This window comes from Eretmochelys imbricata, chromosome 9, assembly GCF_965152235.1.
Source record: "Eretmochelys imbricata isolate rEreImb1 chromosome 9, rEreImb1.hap1, whole genome shotgun sequence".
NCBI lineage: Eukaryota > Metazoa > Chordata > Testudines > Cheloniidae > Eretmochelys > Eretmochelys imbricata.
The window spans coordinates 84,498,941-84,511,636 of NC_135580.1; the positions used below are offsets into that span (position 1 = coordinate 84,498,941).

At 37.1% G+C, this 12,696-nt stretch overlaps 1 protein-coding gene across 2 annotated transcripts in view; it reads left to right on the plus strand.

Annotated features, from left to right (window-relative positions):
- AMMECR1 (AMMECR nuclear protein 1) overlaps nt 1-12,696 on the plus strand; it is a 103,953-nt gene that overhangs the window by 66,941 nt on the left and 24,316 nt on the right. For both annotated transcript variants that reach the window (XM_077827299.1, XM_077827300.1), the window contains one exon: nt 5,110-5,224. In XM_077827299.1, the coding sequence (XP_077683425.1) occupies nt 5,110-5,224 (115 nt within the window). The remainder of the gene's footprint in view (nt 1-5,109; nt 5,225-12,696) is intronic.

The window sequence follows — 12,696 nt, forward strand, 5'->3', positions numbered from 1 at the left end:
TGAAGTCTGTTCAGGACAACTCAGGCAAAGGCTTTTCCCATAATACTAAGAAGGGAAATGCCACGATATTTGTTACAGTTGCTCCTGTTAACCTTGTTTTTACAGAGAGTGATGATGTTGGCCTCTTCGATTTCTTGTGGTACTTTGCCTTCTTTCCAGCACAGGCAAAGCAACTCGTGAAAATGTTGCAGTAGAATAGGTTTTTCACATTTCCTGATCTCATAACAGCTTATGATATAAAATATTATAAATTGTGATTTAAAATGTATGTAGGTTGTTCAAAATGTTGCTGTTCTGCTTTCTGTAGAATTGAACGGTTCTCTTAGCTCATGTGCTCCTGTATGTGTACGTGTTGACACAAGCGGTCAGATTTTTAAAGTCTGATTTATTTTTTTTGCACATAGGTGTAAATTATTACAGGTGTGGGGCACAAGTGGGTAGTTAGTTTCATATCACTTTTATCTACAGAAAGCATGCACAGAAAGGGAATTCTCCTCTCCCCCATTTTTACCCGAGTGGCTATATTACTTTGTAGCTGCTAAATATGGCAGTTTGGGTTGGTGCTTTTCTTTTCAGTTATGAAAACAAAGTTAATCATCATGATCCAAATAAGCACGACTTATTTGTAATTACGACCGTATTAATGAGCATGAGGAGCAAAACACGGATCCCAGATGTTTTAGTTTCCTTGAATAGGAGTTACTTTGGAACTCTCATTGTCCGTATCAACCCAATTTTCATCAGACCCCCATGAAAATATTAAATTGTAGCTAGTTTACTTTCTGTATTTCACTTACTGGCACTTCAGTTGACTTACAAAATAAAGGTTTAAATCTTCTATTACACTGAAAACTTCTGACTCATCGTTAACTATACAGCTGTTACCAGCACCTCCATAATATTGTGTAATTTTGTGATAATGATATAACTGAGCAGTTACAAGAGTATACAGTGAAGGTGCACATTAATGATATTCTATGCAAATTACAATTAATGCTAATTTTCCTAAAATTTTAAAACCTTCAGTCAGCTGCCAACTATGAAAATAACATTAAAGACTTTTTCCTGCCTCAGGCTTCAAATTGAGGTGGCCATACATTTTCATTTTTATTATTGTACACTTGACTTTCATCTTATTGTGTTGCTGCATGTGCCTTTCTGTCTTTGATAGGTTCGTACTGGGATTCATATATCAGTTCTTGGGCATTACTCAAATTTGTTATGATTTGTTCAGATTAGCTCCCAGAATGTTACTTATTTTACTACTGAAGTAGCATATAACCCCACAATAGCCGCAGTTGGAACTGAGGTGTTGTTGTGGTGATTTCTGCATTAAACATATAGGATGACTTCTGGCCTCATTAAAGTCAAAGAGGCAGATCCTCAACTAGTGTAAAATTGTTGAAGTCAATGGAGCTTTGACAGTCTGCACCAGCTGAGAATTTATACCTGGAATTTTGGCCACTAACTTCACTGGGCCCATGATTTGACATATAGTGAGATATTCCTTGCCCCAATGAATTTAGTCTTTAATTTGAAGCAGGATGTAACAAGCAAATATGATGGATGAAATAAAAGGAGGAAAAGGAGAGGGAGAGTGAAGGTTACAAAAATAAGACCATGTGATTACATAGTCTTGCACATAGTCTCTTCTCTTGCACAACTTGATGGTTCCTGAAGGTATCAAATTCAGCTGGTATGGAATGTTTTACATGACAATTAATGCACAAATTAAGAAAGGTGGATCGGAGCATCCACAGTACCTAGAAGAGTGTTTTCTAATAACAGTCTGTACAGGTCTGTCCTGAGAGAATTGGAATTTTTGGTTTAGATTTAATAATATCCACCTCTTTTCATCAGTAGAACTCAATAAGCTATTAATACTGTACAGGCACATTATGTTACTGAGAAACTTGAAATCTAATAATGAATTGCCATAATCTTTAACAGTATCTTTTCCTGTGGGATGGGGGAAATGTCCCAAAAATAATATGCAGTGTAATTCATCAAAAATAAAAAAGTGAACAGTTCCAAGCATATTAATGCAATATAATAATCAAAGCATATTGACAAAAGTAACAAGGAATCTTAATTAAACATCTTTCTGACTAAAGGAAAGAACAAGACTATCAATTTAATTTTAAAAAATTTGAATCATGCCTTAATATTATGACTTAATCATTTACCTGACCCAAAACACCAGGATGACTTAAGTCTCTTAGACTTACAATGCATTCGATCAGTGTATTTTTATACCACTGGCACAGTGTGTGTGGGGAAAAAAGGGAATATTAAAGTGGTGAGAATTCTGTAGGCATTGTTTGGTTAGTAATAAATCACAAACCTGCGTATGTCAGACAAATTGAACTATGATTTTTAACATAGGCCAGGTTTAGGTTGGCAATAGATTTATGTGGCCTACCATCTTGATTTTTAAAATTAGAAATTAGTAATATCAAATTGAGATTTGCAGAACATAATTTTGTACTGTGTGATTTTAAGAGGTGCAGGAAAATGTCTGGATTGTATATATGTTCGCTTAGTGTATTTCTTATTATCCAGTAATGATAATTACAACATTGCCTTTCTAGAGATGGAAAGGCACAGCAGTAAGTAATGCAAAGTTATTTGATCAACAAAAATGTTTCATTAACTTACTGCTGTTGAGAATTGTTCTGTTAAGTGACACTGAAAAATAGCAGTTTAAGCCTTGAAATAGTAATTTATAACCAACATCAGGTTAAATACATGTTATTGCAGTGGTACTCAACCATTTCATCCTTCCAGCCTGAGCATCACAAATGAATGAAACCTCATTAGAAAACGGTAATATATGTCAATTCTAATTTCACCAGTGTGAAGAGGTCTGGTTCTACCAACGTTCTTGTCATCTACTTGTCTATTCCTAAACTGCCATTTTTTCCCACTGGCATTTGCTCTAGTTGTGCAGTGCCTCACTCAAACCCAGGAACAACGGCACATGGAGAGCTATAAAAGGCAAACGTGGCCTCGTACCCTCTCATTATCAGTACTTTATCATGTCTAAAATAGATTTTGTTTTCTGATACTGCTCCATGTCACTGGGACAAGGGAGGAGAGGAACTGGGGTCTGATTTTTCAACTTGCAGCAGTTGCGCAGCTGGTTTTGAAAATAATTCTATGGGGTCTTGGAGAATATCATTCACCTTCTGAGATGAACTAATGAAGGCAATCACATACACAAATGTACTTCCATAATCCTGCCAAAGATAATCATAATTGAGATGTATATAGTATGGTTTCATACAGAGTTTCTCTAGGCTTTACATAGATTGGTATTTATTCCCATTTTCCCAGTGGGAAAGCTGAGGCACAGAATGCTACGATCTTTCCTTCCTAATAAGTATATTCCTCATTCATAAAAAGATACTTAACTTTTCTATTTGCTGTACCTGCCCCATGTTTTCCTGTCTCTCTAATCTCTGTATTGGCCATGGTTTGAAGCTGGGCATCCTAAAATACTCCTTAATGCTTGGTAGAGCTACCCCTCATCCTGTGTCAACCTATACAATGAACTACATTTAAGTCCATCCAAAAATAAAATTGGATTTTCTCCTCCTCTTTTTGTGTAAAACTACCAATGTTTGAAAAGGGGCCTGTAGTAATTCTCACCACCTCAGTAGTTCCAATAGGTTTTCATTAAATGTTTTCAAGCATTACACCACAATAAAACATATTGATCCTTGTTAAAAGGCTGGATCAACTATACATACGATAATTTCCCCGTTCCAGCTTAAACTTTTTTGCGTCTACTGCACTCTGTACAACAACTCCATCTGAGCTAAATTTAGCTGTATTTAGCTATATTGAACCAAACTATGCTATTGATAGGACTACACACAATGGCTGAGTTTGACCCAGACATTTCAATGAACCCTGAGCACCTTTAGAAACACAGTTGTGTACCAGATCCAAGAGGTGTCATCTCTAGTCATTTCCAAATAGGGTTCATAGAACTAGTGACTGTATCCTACGTTCAGTGGGTGGAAAATGAAGGCTGTTGAGGACTAGGTAGCTCCTTAGACTAGGCTTCTGCACTGTTAGATTCTCCTCTTTTGCTGAAACAACCAGTTGGCCAGATCAGTTCTTTTTCTTGTTAAACATAGGCACATTTGTGTATAAGTATCTCCTGTCCCAAGCTTAGAAAATAATAAATGCAGGTATATTGCACTCATTTTACCCTTTCTGATTTGCCCAGTTCTCCTTATACCAAATCTTGCACAATATACTGCTCTTATCTTTGAGATTTGTTTCCAACATCTCTGGTTAACCACTCTCTCCTGTTTTTGTAATGCAGATGTTACTGAGATGAATGTAGATGGTACCACTTCCCCTTTGATTTTGAACTGCTACATTACACACCTGCCCACAGGATCTTACGTTATCAGCGGATTATCTTAGATGTTCATTAGCTGCTCTATTACTTATCATACATCTGTTTTGCAGAATAGTTTCAAGTCCTATAGTTTCACAAATTTGAGTCTCTTTGATGGTACCATTATAAGTATTTTACCTTTTTACATTAACATTTCTTAATTTGCATGAATATTTTGCTCATTCAGATTGTCTACGTTGATATGTTAAACACAATAGTTCCTTACAGAGTTATCATTCTGATTATTTTCAAGATGTCAAAATATATTTTTTCCAGCATAACTCTCTTCCCCTACCTAAAATTATGTTGTTTAATCTTTTCAAAACAGATTTGTCATTGATCTGTTTTTTATATATTTTTCCCCAAAATCTGTTCCTCCTTAAGACTGTCCCTGTAGCAAAACCAACTCAGCAAGGAGTGACCACCCAGGAAATCTAGTCAATTGGTTTGACCATATAACTTGTCCAGCCATGAAATCTGGAAACCATTTGTCTAAGAGAAAAGGATATACCATACTGGTGTATTGCACTATTAAGAATTAATTGTCAGAGTAGTCATCATTCCATCAGCTTTTATTTTTGCTGTCTCTTACCTTTTTCTTTCCCAGTTGGTTCATTAGGTAGTTCAATTTAGGCACACATACCAAAAAAAAAAAAAAAAAAAAGAGCTTTAAAAATCTGTTTTGTTTTCAACAGTGCCCTTAAAGATAGCCGTTTCCCCCCAATGACGAGGGATGAGCTGCCACGGCTTTTCTGCTCAGTGTCTCTGCTCACTAATTTTGAAGATGTATGTGATTACTTGGACTGGGAGGTAAGGATTCCAGATCTTTTTAAAGAAAATGACCTTGATATCAGTATCCTCTAGTTCCTCCCAACCTAATAAGAAAATAACTGACATTTTGGAATATTTAGTGTAGTTATCTGATTGTCTTAGTTGTCTTTTATACACATAAGATGATGCATCTCTGGTGTCTCCTGGGAGATCTGGTGTTACCATGCAAGTTCTTAGGATATGAAAACCGTAAAGTGGAACTGAGCCATTTTCATGCCCACTGGATGATCACAGTAAACCTGTGTTCTTAAAAGACACATGAACAAAACACCACTGATGTCTCAGGGTTGTTTTTTGTTTGTTTGTTTGTTTTTTAAGATTAAATCCTGCAATATTAAAATAGGCATAGTCTGAAATACATCCTCAGTTTTTTGGATCAGAACTTTCTGTAATGAAGTAGTTATAGAGGAGACCTAGATAGTCATAGTCCATCATTCTGCTAGAACAAGATAAGTCTCTAGAAAGAGGCTGTACCAGACAATCTATACTGATACTACATTTGACCTTAAGCTGCTGGAATCACATAGTGCACTCATTGGGAAGGTAGAAGGAAAAAAAAAAAGTCCCACACAGCTGCCTCATTTAGATATAGGAATAAGCATGGATGGCTGAAGCCAAATAACACTTTATCTAGAGAAAAAGGTGCAAGCCAGACAGTTAGCACCTGTCCCCACTAATCCCTTGAAAACAATGAGAACCAAATATACCATTTATTTTTTCAATTTAATACTTATCCTGTGAAGAGCAGCATCCACTTTACTTGTTATGGTTAAAGGGAAACTGCACACATTGTCTTGGCACAGCAGCATGAAAACGCACAGGTTACAAAGCAATTGCTGTTATGTTTACATTTTTTTTTTAATTACAATGTATATTTGAGTGCGACAGTTTTACTGAAAATTTGTCACTTACGTAAATAATGGACATGGTCTAGTCCAGTACAAAAGAAAACAAATTCCACTGTCTTGTGTTAATAATGGTTTAACACACATAAAAGAGCTCTAATGCTTAGTGTTCGTTTTTTAAAAATTGTGAACAGTAATGCTTTTCTATTGGCTGTATCTGTAGGTTGAAAACGGGTGTATAGTCTCCACAATTGGGTGCTCTCACTGGTAAGGTCACAAGAGGCCTCATTTTCACTGGGGTGACTGTCTCCAGCGTTAGCCTCTGAAGTGCCAATTGTACAGTAATTGAAAGCTTAAATATAATGCATTTCACAGTTAATTGGTAGTGACAGCAGCTTCATGTCTTCTCTACTGCTGAGCAAAATGGGTGCAAGTTTCCTTTGAGGAACGATCAGTGTTTTCACCATAAACACCATTCTTCATGATTTATATCTCATCTGTCAAAAATTTACTCTGAGCTGAAGCTTTGTCCTAAACCAAGAGCAGTTTTTTTTCTAGACAATCCAGTTGTCTGTCTCTGAGCTACAGAAGTACAATATATGTTTGGAACACAATTTTTCAAGCGTTAATAACTACAGTGGCTTTTTAAATGAAACTTTACAGGCCAATAATTAAATCAATTTAGTAAATAATTCAAACTGTCTGGTTGAGATTTTGTCTAGTCTGCTTGCTACAGTTTAGCATTTGATGCTAAAATTAGTAATGTGAAGGATTTAATAACTCAGTCATTTAAATTTATTTTAACTCTTGAAAATTGACTGTGGGCATGTTCAGAAACTGTTTTTCATAATGTTTTAAATGCACACTAATATTTTATTGGCTTCATGCTATCGTCTAGTACAGTATAATGTAATGATCGTTATCTTCCCAAGTTGAAATAGGCATTTCAAGTTTCCAGATAAATATTTTTACATAATGACAAACTGTTTCAAAGGAGCCATTATGTTCTATCAAATAAGCATATTGCTTTAAAATGACCAAAATATGTATTTGTTCGAGAGAGGGGCTTAAACCAAAACCCCAGCTCAGAACACCCACCAAACTTCGGGAAAGTATGGATCTGAACGTTGTGATTTGGAGCCCATCTTCTAATTTATACCTTAAACGTCTGTATGTATGTAACTTCAGCAATTTCACTTTCTGTATTTTATTGCAAAGTCCTATAGAATTTAATAACAGAAATAAAAATAGGATTTGAGAGAAATGACTTTCGATGGTAATAAAATATAAATTCCTTTTGATAGAATTTGTAATCCTCCCTATAGAATTAAATAGAGAGCTATATCCCAGCTATAGAACTCTATACATTGGTTTAAAAATTCTGTAGAAAAATATTTGCGATGAAATTTCTTAAGACACTTCAATAATGGAAATCATTAGCCTTTTTTGGAAGGGTGGGAAAGGTAAGAGTATTGTCAAATATTTTAATAATCTACTTTTAAAGCCTCTAACATGGTAAAGCAATCAAAAGAGGTGGCCATAATATAATGAGTCTCCTGAGACATGGCAAAATCCTGTCATTTTTTCTGCCATGCTTTTCAAGTGATGGTTCTATATATAACTATAAATGACGTACAGGCATTCCATATAAAGTAAGAAGTTTATACTGAAATGTTAGTCCTTAAAAGAATGATGTGTCACTGTACATGCCCCTTACAGTGAGACAGCTTATGTCATCCATGTTTCTTTTAAGGGAACTGCAGTTATGCAATGTCAGTGGCAAAAAGACATTTCAAGATGGCTAGAATATGACCTAAAGAGAGATTCTGGGTCTTCCATCTGGTATAACTGCTCATTTCCAGATCATCCTGAAAAATCATCAGCCTGGTTAGGAGACCTTACTTCTGTAGGTATGCTATTGAGATCTTGTGGGAGCTAATTCAGCAATTTGCTGACAGAAGTCAAAATATTTCAAAATTGCAGATCCAGACAGCTTGCAGTGCTGTGGTGGTTTAGAGACGATCATTTGAAGACATGGCTCAGGACAGGAGTGCCTCCTATACCCTGAAACAGACTGATAGATCTTCCTTCTACTGATTAATGAATTGTTTCCCCAAACTGAAGAGATCAGTTTTTCAGTTGCAGCAAGCAGTGAGAGATCCTCTTTGCAGCAGAGACTTCAGGCGAGTAAACAGGAGACATGAGTGAATTGACTGCCATTAGCTCCCATATGATTTTTCAAATTGCCACCATTTTCACCTTTTATAAAGGTTTTCACCTTTTTCTATTTACTTTCAAAGGATCACATCAGTACAGTGATTCATGAAGACACTTCATAAAAAACACAGGGTTTCCATTCACGCATGACTGTATATGATTGCACTATGCATCCGTAGTTCACACACGTGGTGGTTTGCAATGGATGCTGGGCAGATATGCATTGTCTCCTCATTTCTGTAAGCACAGAGTCTTCCTCCCACGAGACATCTCTCCACTACCCCTGTCCAATGTCTACTTATGTGGAGTGTCACAGCCTTTCCATCAAAGAAAGGTGGTGAGACATGCAGTGTCATGAATTCTGGGATATGTTTTTGAATGATAATACTTCTTTAGTAGAGAACGTGGACACCAGAGGGCAAGTGGGGAAGCAGCTCATGGAAGTAAAATAACTGTTTAATGCTGCTGACATGGAGGCAGTAAGATCTGCAGCCTTTCACATCCTCCAGTGTATCTGATGGGACTTTTTCTCCCATTCCATTTCCCCTTGCAGCCATCCATCACCAAAGCAAACTCAGTTTTATTTCTCCCTTCACCCACCTTACAATCACCTTCCTGATTTCTTTACCCTTCCACTAAGGTCATCCCTGCCCTGCACAGATTCTGCAATTCCCTCTTCTCCAAAATTATTAATTTTTTTGCTCGTAGCTTTATTGCTCTTGAATTCCTTTACTCTCAACTCATGTCAGAGTGGGAATCTTTAAACTATTTAGCGAGGCATTTCCTTACAGTACAATGCTCCACAGAGGAAATCAAACACTTAAAACATGTTCTGCTAGGTTACTAAACAGTACAGTGGGTTTCAAGATTTTTTTTTTTTTTTTTTTTTAAGGAAATTGTTTGATTTGCTTAGATCCTAAAAAAAAAAAAAGAGGGGATTCCTATCCATTCTGCATCTCAGGCCACTGAATCCCTTACCCCAGGAGAGAGGTTCAGGATGCTGTATCAGGAGTCCCTGGGAGGAAAAAATTGAATCCTACAAATGGATAGGACAAGTATGAAATATGCTTAAATGTTTCAGGAAGCAAGCTTTGGTACTACAGACGCTGGTTATTTGAGAGTAGATACCTTGTTAATGTGTGAAAGACAAACTAATTTATACATTTTCTGCATTTCTCTTTTATGAAAATACCGAAGGAAGCAAAAGCTATGTTATCATTTCTCTGTCACTCACATCCTATCACAGCTGGGTTTCCCCAGTACATTTCCTTTTAGTCATTTTTTTCTCCTCTTAAGATCATCTGTGGCTTCTTACCACAAAGTGATTCAGATTCCTTGAGAAAGCTTTGGGATATTGAAACAAGCCTTCCTGACATCAAGAAAAGTCAGAATACAGGCAGCACAGAAAATTAGCCAAGTTTCTTCAGTAGTTCCACATTAAGCATACTGTCATAAATTCAGGCTACTTAATGGCCAGTATTTTGTCAGTTTCTGGTTCCTGAAATAATGTGAAATGGTCCTTTATCCTGAATTTGTTGTCCTTCAATGAAATGCTACCAATCTGTAGAAGACTCCTGAGACTCTGGCTGTGGGGTTTGATGATGAGATGAAAGTTAATAGTAATGACTGAGAGATGGCTTTTCATCACTCTGTACAAAATTAGATCATAATCTTAGAGTTTCTAGTGAACAGATGCACCCAAGAGAGAGTTTTAAAAAAACAACCACCCAAAATTTAAGCCTGTTGCAGTCAACTTAAGCTAAACTGAAAAAAACCCCACTTACACCAAAAGAAGAATGTCCATGCAGAGGTTGGCAGTTGTTAGCTATTAGTGGTTTAAATTCACAAGTTAAGTTATACCAATGCACTGTTCTTGTGTAGTTGTGGGGCAGGGTTAGTAATATGTCAGAAGTGTGTTGGACATCATAAATAGAGCAAGACATTTCCATGAACTCTGTCAGTCCATTTAATTGGTTATGACGCACAATCTACTCATCAATGAGAATTATGTTTACTCTCTGTTGGAGTGCAATTATTTGTTGGTTGGATATTGAATCATATTCAGCACGTCATCAGTACAGTAAAAGCTGTGTTATCTGGCACTTTATCAACCGGAAAGCTCTATTATCCGGCATTTCTGATATCTCCCAATACAAATCCCCAATCTAGTAATGGGAACTAGTATATTGCCCAGAAAGTTATGCAATTGCACATTCTGCACTCTACTTTTATGCAAAAGAGGCAGAAGACAGCAAGCTGATATCAGGGATTGATTCAAAAAAGCAGTTTCCAGGCTGTGTTATCGGGCCATTACAGATTCAGCCCAATGTACTACACCTTCCACATCTACAATGATAATTGATAACCTTGAGGCAAGAGCCTTGAAGTGCCTTCTGAGTCACCAAAGAAAGATCAAATATGTTCAGTATAGTTTTAGTGTTGTGTATTTTTAGTGATCTGGGTGTACATCATGCACTGCCCATAGTGATCTATAATATCATAAGATAAGTTTTCTATACCGTAGGTTATCTGTATACACCTAAGTGCTTCAAGACACCAACCACGCTGCAGTGCAGCACTACTACTGAGTTGGCGAATACTTGTGTACTGCACTACTGTATTTTATACTTTATTCATTTTATTGTATTGTAATTCTTTGAAAATTGGTATTCCATTGGTAAAGTGTAACTCTGAGTTAACTGGAATATTTGATTAACCGGCAACCGCTATTCCCCCAACATGCCAGATAACAAAGCTTTTACTGTATTTCTGGTTAATTCCTCATGAATATTGTAAACTATATGTTCTCATGATCACCTCTGTTGCACAGGATATTAGCACAGGAAGGTGGACCTAACTTTATATATTCCACAAAATTTTTAAATTTGATTTTGAAGACATGCTAAAATAAAAACATATTTTACAAAATACCTTGAGTAATTGAATATATACCATAAGTACTATGAAACTGTCAAATGCCTAATTGTGCAGCATGGTGGTGATAGCACAAGACAGCTCTGTACGTTCATTTTTTCCACCAATTACTATAATTGTATCTGTTCATATCAGTGAAGCAATCACATACTTCCTCAAAAAAGTTTATACAGAAAACTTAATGAGTTGAAATTAAACCCATCCTAAAATCTTTCATTGTTCCCTTGTATACTGAAATGTACCTCAGGTTCTGTAAAATGAGAGCTTTAACACTGATGAAATTCTAGCACTTCTCTAACCCACCACCAAATACAGGGTGTGACTGCAGTGAGAATATGTATCACATCATCTGTTCATCTAGATTCTAATCCCACTGCTCTCCTTACCTTTATGGATCCTAAGAACAGATATTGTCATTTATGAATTAAAACAATGAGAATGTCAATACCCTTCGAGCTTACTATCATAAAGCAGGCAAGAAGAGTGATGAGGGTGTATACATGTTATCACAGCACCACCAATACCCTGGGTGACTGCTCTGTGAGTTTCCTAATAGAAGCCTCATGAAAATAGGTAGATTAATAATAATAACCTGAAAATTACCATACGCAGAGGCTAAATAAAATATTTTTGTACAAATTGGAAATAGGAAAAGTTAAAACAAAGTTAAGGTTTAAAATGGAATCAGGGGTCATGTTGTATGCTCCTTAGGCTACGTAACTTTGACAGGCTCATGTAGTTACACTTGTCTGTCCTCCCCTTTCTACCTCAAATTGCTTGCTAAACCCACTTGTTGAGCCTTTTCTTAAATTGGATTGTAAACTGTTCATGGCAGTGACCATTCTATACTGTCTTTGCATATTGTCTAGAACAGTGGTTCTCAAAGTCAATCCGCCGCTTGTTCAGGAAAAGCCCCTGGCAGGCTGGACCGGTTTCTTTACTTGCTGCGTCCGCAGGTTCGGCTGATTGCAGCTCCCACTGGCCGCGGTTTGCTGCTCCAGGCCAATGGGGGCTGCGGGAAGCGGCGTGGGCCAAGGGACATGCTGGCCGCCCATCCCGCAGCCCCCATTGGCCCGAAGCAGCGAACTGCTGCCAGTGGGAGCTGTGATCGGCCGAACCTGCGGACGCAGCAGGTAAACAAACCGGTCCGGCCCACCAGGGGCTTTCCCTGAACAAGCAGTGGGCTGGCTTTGAGAACCACTGTTCTAGACAATATGCAAAGACTGTACAGGACCCCGATCCCAATCTACGTGCTGTAATAAAGAGATTTCAAAGGAGTTGCAGTTGTTGTGTTTGAGGACTGATAGATTTTTTTCAGTTTCTGGTATGTAGGAAAATTTAAAACTGGTAGTGTTTGTATGTAAACAAATGTTTTGGTCAGGATACATTTTGGGTTTTATCTTGGCAGTTAATTCAATCTGTAATTACTTTTCTGCTCTAATCAATTTGTCTTGC